The sequence below is a fragment of the Schistocerca gregaria genome, chromosome 8, assembly GCF_023897955.1.
Source record: "Schistocerca gregaria isolate iqSchGreg1 chromosome 8, iqSchGreg1.2, whole genome shotgun sequence".
Lineage (NCBI taxonomy): Eukaryota > Metazoa > Arthropoda > Insecta > Orthoptera > Acrididae > Schistocerca > Schistocerca gregaria.
In genome coordinates this window covers 439,167,429-439,188,615 of record NC_064927.1, presented here as the reverse complement: position 1 = coordinate 439,188,615, position 21,187 = coordinate 439,167,429, and the positions used below count along the sequence as shown (strand labels likewise).

Sequence of the window (21,187 nt, the reverse complement as noted above, 5' to 3'; positions counted from 1 at the left end):
ACATATCATTCACTCTCTGCGTCACTCAATACATCCTGGTATGTAGCACAACGGACGCCAATTAGATGTCCAACACTACTGCTCACCTAAGTAGAAGGGGGATGTGGAAGTTGTCGAGCACGTGCGAATAATATAATATTAACATTAGGAAGTAAACCATTGTATTTCTGACGGTTGTAGAAGTAAAAATGATAAATTTATGAGCAAATGAGACAAAAAGAAAATTAAAACATATAATACTGCATTTACATACAATATAAATAAAGTGTTGTCTGTGAAACAAACTTTGTATTAGACGGATTACAATCATTGTGTTTATTTTTCATGCTTGAATGCGATAAGAGAATTACAAATCATAAATTGTAATAAGATGAAAATAATCTGCTGCAGAGATAAAAGAAGGAGGTCCACTAAAATGGCGTTGCTGCGTTTGAACTGGAGAGAACTTCTCGGATAGTCCGTCATCTTCAAGAATGAACGCTGAAACGAAAACGCAAAACATTCACATGACAGTATAAGGTGCATTTACTTTGGATTAAGTAAAAACCACTTACGTTCCCTACAACAGAATCTGTTAGTAATTTTCGTGCGCCTCAATAATAACTACACCATTTTATACAACAGAAACAAAAGGAAAACATATCAAGCGGAATAAGAAACTGAGAAAGGCGTAACAAAACCCAAATAAGGATTTAAAAATTAGAAAACATTATTTTAAAACAGTTAAGTGTAATATTGTGCCAAGTTTGTGAAAGTAACACGTATTTAAAAAGGCATATAAATAATCTAATAAATTCTGAAGAGAGAACAGAATGAATCGTTGCAAGATTATTGACTCTTTCATCAACAGTGACACCCACAACGATGTTTATTTAATCTAGAGCTCATTAGTTTTATCTTCCATGGAGTATTGGGTGAAAATCTTTCCGTCGGTTACGCGATTTTCAGCGTCAAGGTGTTATAATTATTTTTGTATATTTTTAACATTTGAGAAAAATATCAGTATAAAGAATGACAAAGAACTTAGATAGATTTATCTTTTCTCTGTTGGTGGCAGCAACGCAGCGATTTTGAGACTACGATGCGTCTGATAAACGCAGTTTATGTTTTGCCACTTGCAGGGTGTCTCATTATGATTAGGAGTTTCTTCATTGGTCTTAAATATGCACAAAAGTACGTCGAGAGACTACGAAACTGAAACGTGCTGCATTTAAGTGTAAATATTTCACTATTTTGGTCCACTGTAACTTCATATTAATAATTTGAGATAAACTGAGGTGAAAAGTCTAAGACAAAATTTAAATTACTTACTCTCTCTCTCTCTCTCTCTCTCTCTCTGTCTCTCTGTCTCTCTCTCTCTCTATGTCTATCACACACACACACACACACACACACACACACACACACACACACACACTTATTTACAGTTACAAGGAATTTATTAAAGTTTTTGTCGTTAAAATAGGGGCCTCATAACATGCTGCATAGGAACTATCATAGTACTTTCCTAGAGATGTTTCCATCATTAAAACCAATAGTTAAAACATCGTGTTTCAAAGGCCATGGGCGTCGTATCAGACTATTTACTAACATTTTGCCCCATGTGAGGGAGCTATAATCAGAGACAGAAATGGCAAACCTTAAGGTTATCCAAGTTTATAAGTGCACTGTGAGTTATATGTAACTCATAACCGTACGTCATATGACGCAAAATTCATCATTATCTTTGGACGAAGACACAATTACACAATTACAATTAAATCAATCGCTATTCTCTTACTGCAAATTCAGCATTTGTATTTCACTTCGTTTACCTCCAGCCTCTGAAGTCTCCCAGAGATGGGTGTGAAACGTCGGTAAAGATGTCTCATACACGCACCGCGACTTCTCAGTCCGTAAGCGATGCTGACGTAAAATTTTCCGTGACAGCCTTCATTGCAGCATTAAAACGCTAACTTGTTTAGGACTGAAATTCACAAAGCCGAACGTCAAACAGAGTGGATGCATACCTGGTTAATACGAGCCAGGGGGACAGGCCATCAAGGTGCAGCTGGCACTCCTACCATTGGAACCGCAGCGACAGGTGTTACACTTGTTCTTGAAGGTCGTTCCCGGAGTGCAGTTCACCTCTGCAACACAATATCAAAGGGAATTCAGATTATTAATTGCCTGTGATAGCAATAAAAGAATTTTCCTCATTATAAAAATATCCATCAGTTACCTCGTTTACTAAAGAACTAAAAATAGGAGCACATTTCACAATTAATGCGTGTTTATTTTACAATAGGATAGGGTTGTTCAAAAACTGTTCAAACGTGTGTGAAATCTTATGGGACTTAACTGCTAAGGTCATCAGTCCCTAAGCTTACACACTACGTAACCTAAATTATCCAAGGACAAACACACACACACACACACACACACACACACACACACAGACACTCATGCCCGAGGAAGGACTCGAACCTCCGCCGGGACCAGCCGCACAGTCCATGACTGCAGCGCCCAAGACCGCTGGGCTAATCCCGCATGGCTAGGAAAGAGTTGTAGGAACGCTTTTGTGGGAGTAGCAGTATTTTTATCTACAATAGGATATCAGGAAGATAAAGTATAAAAAACGAATAGAAAATCAGAAGGGGCAGGAAGAACAATAGTTCAGAATGGACAGAACAGAATCTCAAAATAGACAGAAGCAACAGAAGCTCAGAATGTTCAGAAAACACAGAAGGTCGGAGTGGACAGAATTTGCATAACCTGAGAATGGACAGAAGCAGAGAATGGACAGATAGGGCAGAAGCTGAAAATGGACAGAAAGCGCAGAAGCTCACAATGGGCAGAAAGCTCAGAAGCTGAGAATGGACAGAAAGTGCAGAAGCTGAAAATGGACAGGAAAAACAGAAGCTCAGGATGTACAGGAAGAACAGAACATCAGAATGCACAACATCTACAGAAGCCGAGAATGAACAGAAAAGACAGAAGATCAGAATCGACAGAAAAAGCATGTGTCCAGAATGGAGAGAAAGAACACAGGCTGGAATGGATCAAAAGAGGAGAAGCTCCAGAAGGACAAAGAGCAGAAGCAGCGAAAGGTCTGCAAAAGCACAAGCCTAAAATGGACAAAAAAATCAGAATTTATTCAAACAAAGGAACTACAGAATGGACGGAAAATAATTAGAATGTACAATGACGGGGTATTAGAATCGTCCGGCAAACTTTTCAAAGGCAACCATCCCAGATTTCGCCTAAAAATAACGCACGTAACCATCCAAAAACGTAAACGTGCCTTGCAAGACGTGGCTTTGGGAATAACTCTTCAAGAATGCATGTCTACACCACATAAAGAAATCCCGATAAACTCTTTAGAATAACTACTTTTCGTAGTCCTCCACTTTCATGGTTTGTAATAAAATGGAGCTAGGAAACGTAGGAGGACCACCTCAGATGCTTCAGCTGACAGGGCACGTGAAGTAGAGGTGTCTTCGAGTCACCCGTCTAAACCTGATTCTATTCGCCCTTCCGTGCATGGTGTGCCTCGAAAGGAACGGAACCGGCAGGCCATCTAAATTGGTGACTGGCTGCTGAGTTGCTGGCAACGCAGCTACACTTTCAGCGCTTCTCTGGAGTGACAAACTGCAGCTGCCGGGTGCGAGCGTGGAGGAGAGGGAGTACTGTTCGCTACACCTGAGCTGCTGTTTGTAACATTCGGCATATAGAGTACAGAGATGTGGTACTCTATTATGAGAAAACGAAGAAAATTCTGGGTTCATCCTTACACCCAGTGAAATACACACTGCAGTCTGTTTTTGTCACCCAAGCAACTGCAAAAAGCAGATTCTAAATAACTTGCTTTTGATAGAACCACCCATTTTTCCCGATGGCTTCACTCGCATATTTTTTGACATACATATTTAAGACACTTCTTCCTCCCTCTCTCTTTGTCCACTTCTTTCTGCCTCTGTCCATCTCATTCTGTCACCTCTATATGTCTAACTCCTCCTCCAAACTCTCTCTGACTCATTTTCTCCACTCCTGTCTTTCTTCATTTCCTCAATCCCTTTCCCTTTCCCCAAACCATAATTTGCTCCTCCTCCCTCTGACCGTATCATCCTTCCTCTGACTAGATCTTCCTCCCAATTTCCCTTACCATCTCCACCTCCCCCTCTTCCTTTTCCAACTGCCAATTACCCCTCTACGCTTTCCATCTTCCTCATGCATCTTCCCCTTCTTCTCTCTGTCTATTTCCGTCTCTCCATAACTCTGACCCCAACAATGTTCATCGGCATGTAAACCATCTGCAGTACAGTTCAATAAAGCAGGTCAATACTACTCACACAACATAACTGGCATGTAGGAAAGGCTGACCCCAAGGGCTTGAAAATCATTTATTTGTCGACGAGGAAGCTCTTATGTAAAGCAGGTCGATGAAGCAGGCAAAATACAAATCAAACTTAACGAAGCTGTTAAATACTCGCGACAGAGCATGTGGGAGACGCGCATTCGCAGACATGTGACAGCGTTTCCAGAGTTTTCTGTGGTGGGCACTTCTCCCATCATTAACAAGGGTCACTTGCGCGTTAGTCTTAGAAATATTAGAAATAAATTAAGAATAAAATCCCATGTGTGGAATTGTCATCCAGTGATGCTAAAGACCGTTGAAAATGTAGGGGCCAATGGTTATGTATGCGGCAGTCACCTCTATTTTATCCATTGAACTTTGAGGCAGTCATTCGTAAACAATGAATAACAAACAACAGTTCTACTGTACGAAGTCCCGATTACGGACCCACTAGCTACCCTAACGGCTCGTATCAGCCCCGGTGCGTTCAACTCCCAGTATAGACGTTGGGGCTCCTGTACTGAGTTTGTTACTCACGAGACCCTCTACAACTCTTTGTCATTTATCCGTATCGTTTCACTAAACGTTGCATGCTACACTGTATGTTTTATTACATCTTGCATTCTACACTATAATGCACGAAAAATTATTGAACAACGTCAACACATTCTTTGATCGACACCAGTATTTCGTGAAAGTAGAAAGGAAACTCTCAAACGAAGCACACAGCCGCTTACCTCTCTTCGTAACACATCCTTTGCGCGTGCAGACCCAGACGCCTGTTGGAGTGCACCTACAAGTGTTGCAGTCTTCCTTCTTCGTGTCACCTGGAGTACACTCTAGAACAAAAAACAACCAGCAAATGATAATGTGTTTACTGTCTTAGTCAGGGTTTAATTCTCATTTTTTTATTGTCACTAAGGGTTCCGCGGTTTCCCATTGAACATCATTACATTATGTTTCCTTACTAACTTTTTATGTAGCCATATGACACTCGCTCATGCACATTCATTCAGTAAGGAACTATTCAGGCAACCAATATGCACATAATTCTGTACTAATGAATATGCCTCATTTTTTACTGAATATCAGGTCTGCCTGTTATGCAAACAAATGGTTTTTATATAAAAACAAATATTTTTTTCGTCAGTCGGTGTTTTATTTTCAGTTCTGTTACATGTTAACACGAATTAAGTGATAATTATTCCCACTAAATTAGATATAATCATGTTTTCATTACGTTACCTTAATTTTTCTACATTACTGTGTCATGTAGGACGCACTGTACAGTACCAGATATTGGTAGTTCGTCATCTGCAGTAAACGGTGGTCCCGTGTGTTTGGGTTACGATTTAACAAATCAATCTACAAAGGATCCTACATAACCCAGTGACGTACAAAAATTAGTGTAATGGCGGTGACAGACCTTGTTTAGGCATGATTTCGTTAGAACAGTTATAAGCTAAAATGTATTCACATTTTACATAACAGAATAAAGAACACCCTTCAACGATGGCACAAAGGTAGTGAAACATCTTTGGGTTTATATAAAAAACATTTGTCTGAACAACAGGCGGACCTGATATTTATTAATTTTGTTAGCAGGTACTGCATCTGCAAGAATCACCAGAAAATGATTCTTCATTTAGCTTAGGTTTTAAACATGCACAGATGTTCAGAGAACTTTTTATTTCAATATCAAAACAGGATGTAAACATGAGGAACATAAATTTCGAAACAATAACGTATATCGTAATTGGATTTTCATTCACAGACCTGTCTCCATAAATGATACGGAGAAGAACAAATTGTTTGTGTACACTGGTTATAAAATAGTTATAAAATACAATATACAAATAAACTAGGCGCAGGAGATTTAAGTGGATTTTCCGTATTCCCTTACTTGACGTTTCTTGGACTACGCGTCATAAGTCAACTGGTGATATTTATACTGATGTTACAAATGACTCCTCTCTTTATACAGTGAAGGCACGTAGGTATCTTTTTAACTTCCTTTTATCGTGAACACTTTTTGAAGATATCGTAGACGTATATAATTCGGAATGACTTGAATGACTATCATCTGTAGCGAACACACGGTTCATTTGGTGGTGGTTTTTCCGAACGAACTGGTGCAGAGGTTACCGTAGTTAACTTTCCTTTAAGTATATCTCGTTCATTTGCTTGTTTTAATGACGATCCATGCTATTATATCTATTAGAATGTAACTCGTACACAACGTGAAAGTACGAAGCTATGTGTTATGAACTCTGAGATATAATAAAAATATAAAAATAAAAGTTAAAAAATTAAAAATTCATTAAATTTCAGATTAATTCCGCATTGTATCACTGTGGTTTCAAATTTTTTCTACAAAACATTTACGAACAAGATTTAGAACATGCAGACCAATCGCGTAAGTAGGAATATTGCAAGAGCGTCTACGTAAAAGACCATTCGCAATTATTCTGACTCATTCATATGTTGGGTAAAATATTACCGCGACGAGAGATGGGGGAATTTGCTTTACGTCGCCGATTGCTTGTCTGATTATTTCATACCAAGAAGATTGAATAAAAGCAAAATATTTCCTATAAGAATAAAAATTTCGTGGCATTCTAAACAGATGACATTTAAATCACACTGAGGCAATGCATCCTATCGGAAACGGCCCTATGGGGTGTGATAGCACTGCAGTGTGAGCTATACACTCGAGCGGTGATTTTAAGAATGTATCCTAAACAATGCGTCACCATGAACTTTAAGTGAGACGTTGTGATGTACTTTCGAATTAGCAATTTCGCTTAAAGACAGCTTATTTGCGTTTCGTTCATAATCTTAGACCCTGGATGATACTATAAAAAGTAGAAGCATGTACGCATATTCCGCTTCTGTTTGGAGGTATGAACATTCTACATCTATCTACATCTACATCTACATCCGTACTCCGCAAGCCACCTGACGGTGTGTGGCGGAGGGTACCCTGAGTACCTCTATCGGTTCTCCCTTCTATTCCAGTCTCGTATTGTACGTGGAAAGAAGGATTGTCGGTATGCTTCTGTGTGGGCTCTAATCTCTCTGATTTTATCCTCATGGTCTCTTCGCGAGATATACGTAGGAGGGAGCAATATACTGCTTGACTATTCGGTGAAGGTATGTTCTCGAAACTTTAACAAAAGCCCGTACCGAGCTACTGAGCGTCTCTCCTGCAGAGTCTTCCACTGGAGTTTATCTATCACCTCCGTAACGCTTTCGCAATTACTAAATGATCCTGTAACGAAGCGCGCTGCTCTCCGTTGGATCTTCTCTATCTCTTCTATCAACCCTACCTGGTGCGGATCCCACACTGCTGAGCAGTATTCAAGCATTGGGCGAACAAGCGTACTGTAACCTACTTCCTTTGTTGTCGGATTGCATTTCCTTAGGATTCTTCCAATGAATCTCAGTCTGGCATCTGCTTTACCGACGATCAACTTTATATGATCATTCCATTTTAAATCACTCCTAATGCGTACTCCCAGATAATTTATGGAATTAACTGCTTCCAGTTGCTGACCTGCTATTTTGTAGCTAAATGATAAGGCACCTATCTTTCTATGTATTCGCATCACATTACACTTCGCTACATTGAGATTCAATTGCCATTCCGTGCACCATGCGTCAATTCGCTGCAGATCCTCCTGCATTTCAGTACAATTTTCCATTGTTGCAACCTCTCGATACACCACAGCATCATCTGCAAAAAGCCTCAGTGAACTTCCGATGTCATCCACCAGGTCATTTATGTATATTGTGAATAGCAACGGTCCTATGACACTCCCCTGCGGCACACCTGAAATCACTCTTACTTCGGAAGACTTCTCTCCATTGAGAATGGCGTGCTGCGTTCTGTTATCTACGAACTCCTCAATCCAATCACACAATTGATCTGATAGTCCGTATGCTCTTACTTTGTTCATTAAACGACTGTGGGGAACTGTGTCAAACGCCTTGCGGAAATCAAGAAACACGGCATCTACCTGTGAACCCGTGTCTAAGGTCCTCTGAGTCTCGTGGACGAATAGCGCGAGCTGGGTTTCACACGATCGTCTTTTTCGAAACCCATGCTGATTCCTACAGAGTAGATTTCTAGTCTCCAGAAAAGACATTATACTCGAACATAATACGTGTTCCAAAATTCTACAACTGATCGACGTTAGAGATATAGGTCTCAGGTTAAAGTTAGATATAGTGGGAATTAGTGAAGTTCGGTGGCAGGAGGAACAAGACTTCTGGTCAGGTGATTACAGGGTTATAAACACAAAATCAAATAGGGGTAATGCAGGAGTAGGTTTAATAATGAATAGGAAAATAGGAATGCGGGTAAGCTACTACAAACAGCATAGTGAACGGATTATTGTGGCCAAGATAGATACGACGCCCACACCTACTACAGTAGTACAAGTTTATATGCCAACTAGCTCTGCAGATGACGAAGAAATTGAAGAAATGTACGATGAAATAAAAGAAATTATTCAGATAGTGAAGGGAGACGAAAATTTAATAGTAATGGGTGACTGGAATTCGAGTGTAGGGAAAGGGAGAGAAGGAAACATAGTAGGTGAATATGGATTGGGGCTAAGAAATGAAAGAGGAAGCCGCCTAGTAGAATTTTGTACAGAGCACAACTTAGTCATAGGTAACACTTGGTTTAAGAATCATGAAAGAAGGTGGTATACGTGGAAGAACCCTGGAGATACTAAAAGGTATCAGATAGATTATATAATGGTAAGACAGAGATTTAGGAACCAGGTTTTAAGTTGTAAGACATTTCCAGGGGCAGATGTGGACTCTGACCACAATCTATTGGTTATGACCTGTAGATTAAAACTGAAGAAACTGCAAAAATGTGGGAAATTAAGGAGATGGGACCTGGATAAACTGAAAGAACCAGAGGTTGTACAGAGTTTCAGGGAGAGCATCAGGGAGCAATTGACAGGAATTGGGGAAAGAAATACAGTAGAAGAAGAATGGGTAGCTTTGAGGGATGAAGTAGTGAAGGCAGCAGAGGATAAAGTAGGTAAAAAGACGAGGGCTGCTAGAAATCCTTGGGTAACAGAAGAAATATTGAATTTAATTGATGAAAGGAGAAAATATAAAAATGCAGTAAATGAAGCAGGCAAAAAGGAATACAAACGTCTCAAAAATGAGATCTACAGGAAGTGCAAAATGGCTAAACAGGGATGGCTAGGGGACAAATGTAAGGATGTAGAAGCTTATCTCACTAGGGGTAAGATAGATACTGCCTACAGGAAAATTAAAGAGACCTTTGGAGAGAAGAGAACCACGTGTATGAATATCAAGAGCTCAGATGGCAACCCAGTTCTAAGCAAAGAAGGGAAGGCAGAAAGGTGGAAGGAGTATATAGAAGGTTTATACAAGGGTGATGTACTTGAGGACAATATTATGGAAATGGAAGAGGATGTAGATGAAGACGAAATGGGTGATACGATACTGCGTGAAGAGTTTGACAGAGCACTGAAAGACCTGAGTCGAAACAAGGCCCCCGGAGTAGACAACATTCCATTAGAACTACTGACGGCCTTGGGAGAGCCAGTCATGACAAAACTCTACCAGCTGGTGAGCAAGATGTATGAGACAGGCGAAATACCCTCAGACTTCAAGAAGAATATAATAATTCCAATCCCAAAGAAAGCAGGTGCTGACAGATGTGAAAATTACCGAACTATCAGTTTAATAAGTCACAGCTGCAAAATACTAATGCGAATTCTTTACAGACGAATGGAAAAACTGGTAGATGCGGACCTCGGGGAGGATCAGTTTGGATTCCGTCGAAATGTTGGAACACGTGAGGCAATACTGACCTTACGACTTATCTTAGAAGAAAGATTAAGAAAAGGCAAACCTACGTTTCTAGCATTTGTAGACTTAGAGAAAGCTTTTGACAATGTTGACTGGAATACTCTTTTTCAAATTCTAAAGGTGGCGGGGGTAAAATACAGGGAGCGAAAGGCTATTTACAATTTGTACAGAAACCATATGGCAGTCATAAGAGTCGAGGGGCATGAAAGGGAAGCAGTGGTTGGGAAAGGAGTGAGACAGGGTTGTAGCCTCTCCCCGATGTTATTCAATCTGTATATTGAGCAAGCAGTAAAGGAAACAAAAGAAAAATTTGCAGTAGGTATTAAAATTCATGGAGACGAAGTAAAAACTTTGAGTTTCGCCGATGACATCGTAATTCTGTCAGAGACGGCAAAGGACTTGGAAGAGCAGTTGAACGGAATGGACAGTGTCTTGAAAGGAGGATATAAGATGAACATCAACAAAAGCAAAACGAGGATAATGGAATGTAGTCCAATTAAATCGGGTGATGCTGAGGGAATTAGATTAGGAAATGAGACACTTAAAGTAGTAAAGGAGTTTTGCTATTTAGGAAGTAAAATAACTGATGTTGGTCGAAGTAGAGAGGATATAAAATGTAGACTGGCAATGGCAAGGAAAGCGTTTCTGAAGAAGAGAAATTTGTTAACATCGAATAGAGATTTAAGTGTCAGGAAGTCATTTCTGAAAATATTTGTTTGGAGTGTAGCCATGTATGGAAGTGAAACATGGACGATAACTAGTTTGGACAAGAGGAGAATAGAAGCTTTCGAAATGTGGTGCTACAGAAGAATACTGAAGATAAGGTGGATAGATCACGTAACTAATGAGGAGGTATTGAATAGGATTGGGGAGAAGAGAAGTTTGTGGCACAACTTGACTAGAAGAAGGGATCGGTTGGTAGGACATGTTTTGAGGCATCAAGGGATCACAAATTTAGCATTGGAGGGCAGTGTGGAGGGTAAAAATCGTAGAGGGAGACCGAGAGATGAGTACACTAAGCAGATTCAGAAGGATGTAGGTTGCAGTAGGTACTGGGAGATGAAGAAGCTTGCACAGGATAGAGTAGCATGGAGAGCTGCATCAAACCAGTCTCAGGACTGAAGACCACAACAACAACAACAACAGTTCTGCACATCTGTTCGACGTCCCTTCTTGAGAACGGGGATGACCTGTGCCCTTTTCCAATCCTTTGGAACGCTTCGCTCTTCTAGAGACCTACGGTACACCGCTGCAAGAAGGGGGGCAAGTTCCGTCGCGTACTCTGTGTAAAATCGAACTGGTATCCCATCAGGACCAGCGGCCTTTCCTCTTTTGAGCGATTTTAATTGTTTCTCTATCCCTCTGTCGTCTACTTCGATATCTACCATTTTGTCAACTGTGCGACAATCTAGAGAAGGAAGCACAGTGCAGTCTTCCTCTGTGAAACAGCTTTGGAAGAAGACATTTAGTATTTCGGCCTTTAGTCTGTCATCCTCTGTTTCAGTACCATTTTGGTCACAGAGTGTCTGGACATTTTGTTTTGATCCACCTACCGCTTTGACATAGGACCAAAATTTCTTAGGATTTTCTGCCAAGTCAGTACATAGAACTTTACTTTCGAATTCATTGAAAGCCTCTCGCATAGCCCTCCTCACACTATATTTCGCTTCGCGTAATTTTTGTTTGTCTGCAAGGCTTTGGCTATGTTTATGTTTGCTGTGAAGTTCCCTTTGCTTCCGCAGCAGTTTTCTAACTCGGTTGTTGTACCACGGTGGCTCTTTCCCATCTCTTACGATCTTGCTTGGCACATACTCATCTAACGCATATTGTACCATGGTTTTGAACTTTGTCCACTGATCCTCAACACTATCTGCACTTGAGACAAAACTTTTGTGTTGAGCCGTCAGGTACTCTGTAATCTGCTTTTTGTCACTTTTGCTAAACAGAAAAATCTTCCTACCTTTTTTAATATTTCTATTTACGGCTGAAATCATCGATGCAGTAACCGCTTTATGATCGCTGATTCCCTGTTCTGCATTAACTGATTCAACTAGTTCGGGTCTGTTTGTCACCAGAAGATCTAATATATTATCGCCACGAGTCGGTTTTCTGTTTAACTGCTCAAGGTAGTTTTCAGATAAAGCACTTAAAAATATTTCACTGGATTCTTTGTCCCTGCCACCCGTTATGAACGTTTGAGTCTCCCAGTCTATATCCGGCAAATTAAAATCTCCACCCAGAACTATAACATGGTGGGGAAATCTACTCGACATATTTTCCAAATTATTCTTCAGGTGCTGAGCCACAACAGCTGCTGAGCCCGGGGGCCTATAGAGACATCCAATTACCATGTCTGAGCCTGCTTTAACCGTGACCTTCACCCAAATCATTTCACAATTCGAATCTCCGTCAATTTCCTTCGATACTATTGCACTTCTTATCGCTATAAACACGCCTCCCCCTCCACTGTCCAGCCTATCTCTGCGGTATACATTCCAATCAGAGTTTAGGATTTCATTACTGTTTACTTCTGGTTTCAGCCAACTTTCTGTTCCTAGTACTATATGGGCGTTGTGACCGTTTATTAATGAGAGCAGTTCTGGGACCTTTCTATAGACGCTCCTGCAGTTTACTATTAGCACATTAATATTGTTATTCCTTGTTGCATTTTGCCTACTCCTGCCTTGCCGCGTCTCAGGAGGCGTCTTGTCGGGCCTAGGGAGGGAATTCTCTAACCTAAAAAAACCCCATGTGCACTCCACACGTACTCCGCTACCCTCGTAGCCGCTTCCGGCTTGTAGTGCACGCCTGACTTATTCAGGGGGACCCTACATTTCTCCACCCGATAGCGGAGGTCGAGAAATTTGCACCCCAGCTCTCCGCAGAATCGTCTGAGCCTCTGGTTTAAGCCTTCCACTCGGCTCCTAACCAGAGGACCGCGATCGGTTCTCGGAACGATACTACAAATAGTTAGCTCTGATTCCACCCCGCGAGCGAGGCTTTCCGCCTTCACCAACTCCGCCAACCGCCTGTACGAACTGAGGATGACCTCTGAACCCAGACGGCAAGAGTCATTGGTGCCGACATGAGCAACAATTTGCAGTCGGATGCACCCAGTGCTCTCTATCTATTTTTTCATCTTCATTTGTGTGAAACACGACTTAGCTACTGAACAAGCGCTCACAGTTCGTAAGGTGTGCCTTTTAGAGCCCCTGTTTACTGGACATGTTTTTTCTCGTTTTGTTTCCTACCACCGCCTCTCTCAAAATATGGAAAGCAGAGAGCCGGCGGTAGAAGCGGTTTCGCAGTAGCGAGGGTGAATAAGTGCTCATAGCTCTTAAGGTGTGCACTCAACAGTCTAAGTTTATTAGCCTTTTTGCTTGTTTTTGTCCTCATTATTAACTCTGAAAGTTTATGGGTGCAATTCTGGTTATCCCTATTTGTCCCATGGGACTTGAATTTTGAATCAACATATAGAATTACGAGGAAAATTCAAACGTAACTGTACACGGATATAACAAAAATGAAAACCTTATATGGCGTAAAGCTAAAAAAAAGAGTAAATAATAACGATGAACGTCAATGAAGCTGTGAAAGCACTGGCAAGCTTAGCTTTAAAATGCATAACTCAAATACAAAACGAATTCGTTGCACAGAAATATGCAGCACATACGTTAGCGACACATTTCCTATTTTACAACTTTTAAAATCTCTACATGAGTGTTTCTGTGGAGCTTAAAAAGAAAAAAATCTCTCTTAAGTCACCTACTCATGAACGACCTTTTTTTTGCTATAGTATTCGGACTAGAAACGAGGACGCAGCAAGAAAGAAAGATATCTAGAAGAAACATGTGAACGGTGATTTGCAATAAATGCGATACCTGTAATCGTCTGATTTAAATTAACTTTTTAAAACCATATTTGAGGCTGGTTGATGTTCGAATTATAAATATTATTTCCGTCATAACAGATTCATAAAAATAGTTGAAGAAGAAGAAAAATCTGGCAAAGAGTATGAGGAGTCAGCCCCAAAATATCGATACTGTAATGTCTGATGAGTGGAATGAACTGCAACAACTGCAACCAAATATTAAAGTTTGCGAGTGAGAGGTGGAATGCTACATTACGAAGGCGTATCTATAGTGTGAAGATGTTGAGGTGTTATTTTCGGACCCATTCCTGGCCCTCATAAAATGATTTATGCAGAAGAGAAGCGTGATTTTAACCAGGTTACGCACAAGCTCTACTGCTTCAGTCATTGCCCACCTCACTTGGTGAGATAAACTATACTGGGGGAGGGGGGGGGGGGGGGACGTTTTCGCATCTGTTCCTCTGTGGAAACAACAGGAGCAGCACTGCTTAACATGCACCAGAATGGCACCTCTGAAACTCAGCAATCGCAGTGAGACTCACCCGATGCGGCGTCCACTGGGGTTGCCATGGCGACGAACAAGACCGCCGCTGCTATCGCTAGTGTGACCTTCATGTCTGCTGCTTCTGCCTGCTGCCGCTAATGCTGTGCGAATACGACTGCCGACCGGGCGCCCCACGCGTGTTTATATACCACTCCAGTCCACTCCCTGGTCCCCACCACCGAACCCCTACGTTTATTTTTCGCGAGCCAGCAGGGTTTCATTTCTGCGAATTCCAGCGTCGTGTTGCGCTGTTCACAGAATGATCACCGAGCACTGTACTCCTTCATGTTATCTGTACTGACTGTGATACAGGTCACGAGTGGTGGTTTCCCGCTTGAGTTTGACGTCAGAAACTTTCCATGTTTCAAAAGGGTAAATAGAAAATTTATGGACTATTTGACAGAGCCTCTTTTCCGGCTAACGTTCTTTGTTCAGTATTTTTCCATTGAAGTTATTCGGTCCGTGAATTATGTTTAAGAGACGGTGTCCTAAACCTCCGATATACTTATAAAAATTTATGGTGTCACATTCCTCACACTGCATGTCAAAATTCTTCAGTAATGCAACCAGTATCAGTTACAAAATAGACCTTATACGTAAAAAAATAACAATATTATTCTTAGAAAAATGAATCCAGTAGACATCTGACCTACGTATCCGTCGAAACAAACAAGTAACATAAAGTTAATACAGGGTGTTTCAAAAATATACGCTATATTTGAAACGGCAATAAAAACTAAACGAGCAGCGATAGAAACACACCGTTTGTTGCAATATGCTTGGGACAACAGTACATTTTCAGGCGGACAAACTTTCGAAATTACAGTAGTTACAATTTTCAACAACAGATGGCGCTGCAAGTGATGTGAAAGATATAGAAGACAACGCAGTCTGTGGGTGCGCCATTCTGTACGTCGTCTTTCTGCTGTAAGCGTGTGCTGTTCACAACGTGCAAGTGTGCTGTGGACAACATGGTTTATTCCTTAGAACAGAGGGTTTTTCTGGTGTTGGAATTCCACTGCCTAGGACGCAGTGTTGTTGCAACAAGATGAAGTTTTCAGCGGAGGTTTAATGTAACCAAAGGACCGAAAAGCGATACAATAAAGGATCTGCTTGAAAAATTTCAACGGACTGGGAACGTGACGGATGAACGTGCTGGAAAGGTAGGGCGACCGCGTACGGCAACCACAGAGGGCAACGCGAAGCTAGTGCAGCAGGTGATCCAACAGCGGCCTCGGGTTTCCGTTCGCCGTGTTGCAGCTGCGGTCCAAATGACGCCAACGTCCACGTACAGTCTCATGCGCCAGAGTTTACACCTCTATCCATACAAAATTCAAACGCAGCAACCCCTCAGCGCCGCTACCATTGCTGCACGAGAGACATTCGCTAACGATATAGTGCACAGGATTGATGACGGCGATTTGTATGTGGGCAGCATTTGGTTTACTGACGAAGCTTAGTTTTACCTGGACAGCTTCGTCAATAAACAGAACTGGCGCATATTGGGAACCGAAAAGCCCCATGTTGCAGTCCCATTGTCCCTGCATCCTCAAAAAGTACTGGTCTGGACCGCCATTTCTTCCAAAGGAATCATTGGCCCATTTTTCAGATCCGAAACGATTACTGCATCACGCTATCTGGACATTCTTCGTGAATTTGTGGCGGTAAAAGCTGCCTTAGACGACACTGCGAACACCTCGTGGTTTATGCAAGATGGTGCCCGGCCACATCGCACGGCCGACGTCTTTAATTCCCTGAATGAATATTTCGATGATCGTGTGATTGCTTTGGGCTATCCGAAACATACAGGAGGCAGCGTGGATTGGCCTCCCTATTCGCCAGACATGAACCCCTGTGACTTCTTTCTGTGGGGACACCTGAAAGACCAGGTGTACCGCCAGAATCCAGAAACAATTGAACAGCTGAAGCAGTACATCTCATCTGCATGTGAAGCCATTCCGCCAGACACGTTGTCAAAGGTTTCGGGTAATTTCATTCAGACACTACGCCATATTATTGCTACGCATGGTGGATATGTGGAAAATATCGTACTATAGAGTTTCCCAGATCGCAGCGCCATCAGTTGTTGTCAATTGTAACTACTGTAATTTCGAAAGTTTGTCTGCCTGAAAATGTACTGTTGTCCCAAGCATATTGCAACAAACGGTCTATTTCTATCGCTGCTCGTTTAGTTTGTATTGCCGTTTCAAATATACCGGTCATTTTTGAAACACCCTGTATATGCTGCGAGAGCGTCGTGTCCATACATGTTTCATGAAACTCAATATTCTGTTGATAATGTTGCATCGAATACACACTTTTGAAATTTTGGTGGCATCAGGTGAAAAAATAACGAGGGGAAAGTTCCGTACAAATTGCACACAAGCCAGACAACAGTTAAGTCTCTGAAAGATCAGGTGTACCGCCAGAATCCAGAAACAATTGAACAGCTGAAGCAGTACATCTCATCTGCATGTGAAGCCATTCCGCCAGACACGTTGTCAAAGGTTTCGGGTAATTTCATTCAGAGACTACGCCATATTATTGCTACGCATGGTGGATATGTGGAAAATATCGTACTATAGAGTTTCCCAGATCGCAGCGCCATCAGTTGTTGTCAATTGTAACTACTGTAATTTCGAAAGTTTGTCTGCCTGAAAATGTACTGTTGTCCCAAGCATATTGCAACAAACGGTCTATTTCTATCGCTGCTCGTTTAGTTTGTATTGTCATTTCAAATATACCGGTCATTTTTGAAACACCCTGTATATGCTGCGAGAGCGTCGTTACATGAAACTCAATATTCTGTAGATAATGTTGCATCGAATACACACTTTTGAAATTTTGGTGGCATCAGGTGAAAAAATAACGAGGGGAAAGTTCCGTACAAATTGTACACAAGCCAGACAACAGTTATAAGAGTCTAAAGACATGGGAGGGAAACATCAATTGACACGGGAGTAAGACAGGAGTGTAACTTATCCCCAACGTTATTCGTTCTGAGCATTGAGTAACTAGTAAGTGAAAGTAAAGAAACATTTTAGAGTGGAATTATAGTTCAGGAAGAAGGAATAAAAATTTTAAAGCTTGCTGATGTCATTATAACATAATTTTTTCTTCACGGGACGTACGTAACTGTTGATTTCCATCGTCAGTGGTAAGAGTCGCTATAGTCGTAAAATTTACTATTCACTAAATAAAAAGGAAATTTTCTTTTAGGAAACAGAAACCCTTACAAGTGTAGGGCGCCTTTTCACTGATGGTGAATGATAGATATCGTTATAATTTTGTTACCATAAATGTACTTAGATAATTTGAAAAGAATGGATAGCGTCATGAGAAGAGTTTATAAGATGAATGCCAATAAAAATAAAATTCTGGTAACGAAGTGAAGTCTAATTAAATCAGGTTATGTTAAGAGAATTAGAATAATACGATATGAGTCACTGAAGGTAATAGCTGAGTTTTTCTATTTTGATGAGCAAAGTAATTAATGATGGCTGAATTAAAACTGACATAAAATACAGATTGGCGACACAAAGACAAGTGTTTCTATGAAATTAGAAATATTTTAGTATATAATATACAATAAAACGGTAGCAAAGTATTTGCCTGGACAGCTTTGTAAAGACGTAGGACATACAGTGCAGAGGAGAAGAAAATAATGTCTTCTGAAAGGAGGTGCTACAGAAGAGTGCACAAGATTAGGCAGGTGGATCGGATAACTAAAGAAGACGTACTGAATCGAGCTGAGGAGAAAAGAACATGACAGCACTAAAAGACAAGATACTTCGACAGAACACATCCTGAGCCGTGGAAGGGCAGTTCGTTTGGTAATGCAGGGACGTGTGAGAACACACAGGTAGAGGAAGTCTAAGGATCCCCTATACAAAGCAGGTGTGTTGCAGTAGTTAAACACGGAAATGACGATGCCTGTATAGGATACCCCTACGTGGAAAGGTGCGTCTCATCAATCTTGGGAATGAAGACCAGAACAGAAGCACGGTTTTCATGCCAAATGGCTGATATCTGTTAAACTCAGCTATACGACCCATCTGTAGAAATAACCACTAAAAAACAAAAGTGATGAAAAATACTCTAAATTACAACTATGAAGACAGGGACAGCGTAACTGCTGATAACATTTTCCCACGAGGCTCAGTTTCTTCTTAAAATATTACTTTCTGTGTCTCAAATACAGTACGCTAACAGAATACTTTAAATATACACAAGGGCGTTCTGATAAAAAGGAATTCCACCTAACTTCTGATGATAAAACTCTTAAAGCTTTTTAAATAGAACGAGCGTTATTAAAATTCTACATCGTCACGCTTCATGTATACATGTTTATTTCGAACATAGTCACCCTGACGGCGAACGCGTTTCTCCCAACGTTGAAACAGTATTTTTGATACCGTCACTGTAGAATGTGTGAATTAGTTAGCGGAGAAATAACCTCACCTCTACTTACGACACTTAATCACTATCAAAATGAAGTCCTCTAAGATATTATCTAAATTGTGGAAAGAAGTGAAGGAATGGGACAAGTCGAAACGGAGGATGACCGATGACATCGAACCCAGGACATCGGATTGTTGCAGTTGTCACAGTGCTCGTGTGTGGTCTGACATTATCGTACTGAAGGAGAGGATGCTTCATGCGTGGACCACCTACTTGAATTCGAAACTTGATTAAAGCAAATTCGAAACTTGATTAGAGCGATTTCGAAACTTGATTACAGTACGCCTTTTCTCACACACCGACACCGTTACGTTACACACCCCCATTTTACACCATGCAATTTTATGTCCTCTACTGAAAGAGGGCTGCCCGTATGTAGAAGTGAAGAATGAAGATATAGAATGTCAATGACGTTCGTTTTATGTAAAAAGAATTAGGAGTTATGGTATAAAAAATTCAGATGTATAATTTTCAGCTCCGCCTCGTATGTCACTTAAGGTTCACAAATGCATAATAAAGTTGGCCAAGCGATCAAATAAAACACGACAAAGCGAAAGAGGTAGTTGTATTTCAGCAGCCTTTGGTCGAGTTTAGTAAAGAAACAACGATGATCGACCGTGGTGATCAGAAGCTGCTCTAACTCCATACTGAAATGACGTAAAATCAAGAATAAAATGAAGTAGCAGCTAGCAGTCGGTTATTATTTGTTCACGGCAGTCATCAGCCAAAATTAGTGCACGGAATGCACCATCTCTGTACAACAGCCCCACATTAACTTCGCTAATTAGCAAGAAATACATAGCACGACAATTCATTTCGTAGCTCTATACAGTGAGATGACAAGAGATGGGGTACGTCCTAATATCTTGTTGGGCCTCCTTCTGCCCGACGTAGCGCAGCAACTGGACATGGCATATACTCAAAAACTCGTTCGAAACCCCCTGCAGAAATACTGAGCCATGCTGCCGTTGTGGCGTCCATAACAGCGAAAATGTTGGCGTTACAGGATCTTGTGGATGAACTGACCTCTCGATTATGTCCCTTAATTCTGCGGTGGGGTATATGTCGGACGATCTGCGTGACCAAATCATTCGCTCGAATTGTTCAGAATGTTTTTAAAACCAACCGTGAACAGTTGTGGCTCGAGTTACACCAATACCCAAAAAGGGATATTGGAGTAACCCACTGAATAGCAGGCCCATATCACTAACTTCGATTTGCAGTAGGGTTTCGTAACATATATTGTGTTCGAACATTATTAATTACCTCGAAGAAAACTATTTATTGACACACAGTCAGCACGGATTCAGAAAATATCGTTCTTGTGACATGCAACTAGCTCTTTATACTTATGAAGTAATGAGTGCTATCGATAGGGGATAGCAACTTGTTTCCATATTTTTAGATTTCCAGAAGGCTTTTGACACCGTTCCTCACAAGCGTCTTCTAACCAAACTACGTGCCTGTGGAATACTGCCTCAGTTGCCCGACTGGATTCGTAATTTCCTCTCAAAAAAAAAAAGGTCACAATTCGTATTAATAGACGCAAAGACATCGAGTAAAATAGAAGCAATATCCGGCGTTCCTCATGGAGGTGTTATAGTGCCTCTATTGTTCTTGATCTATATTAACGACATAGGAGGCAATCTGAGTAGACCTCTTAGAGTGCTTGCAGATGATACTGTCATTTACTGTCTTGCAAAGTCATCATATGATCCAAACGAATTGAAAAATGATTTAGATAAGATATCTGCATGACGTGAAAAGTGACAAGTGACCTTGATCATAAAAAAGTGTAAAAAATTTGGAAATTTGTGGTAAGGTCTTATGGGACCAAACTGCTGAGGACATCGGTCCCTAAGACTACGCACTACTTAATCTAATTTACACTAAGGAGACCACACACACACACAAACACACACACACACACACACACACACACACACACACACACACACACACACACACACACACACACACATACCCGAGGGAGGATTCGAACCTCCGACGGGGGGGAGACACATGGACCGTGACAAGACGCCTGAGACCGCGCGACCACCCCGCGCGGGAAAAGTGTGAACTTAATCACATGAGTACTAAAAGAAATCAGCTA

General features: G+C 41.1%; 1 protein-coding gene across 1 annotated transcript in view; it reads right to left on the bottom strand.

Moving 5' to 3' along the window:
- Positions 1-219: 219 nt before the first annotated feature.
- The window catches only part of LOC126285233 (multiple epidermal growth factor-like domains protein 10), a 205,310-nt gene continuing 184,342 nt past the window's right edge, over positions 220-21,187 (bottom strand). Inside the window, exons 10-13 of the mRNA XM_049984531.1 lie at positions 14,612-14,708; positions 5,074-5,175; positions 2,010-2,129; positions 220-480 (exon numbers count right to left, since the gene is read on the bottom strand). Coding sequence (XP_049840488.1) covers positions 2,014-2,129; positions 5,074-5,175; positions 14,612-14,708 — 315 coding nt within the window. The 3' untranslated portion in view covers positions 220-480; positions 2,010-2,013. The remainder of the gene's footprint in view (positions 481-2,009; positions 2,130-5,073; positions 5,176-14,611; positions 14,709-21,187) is intronic.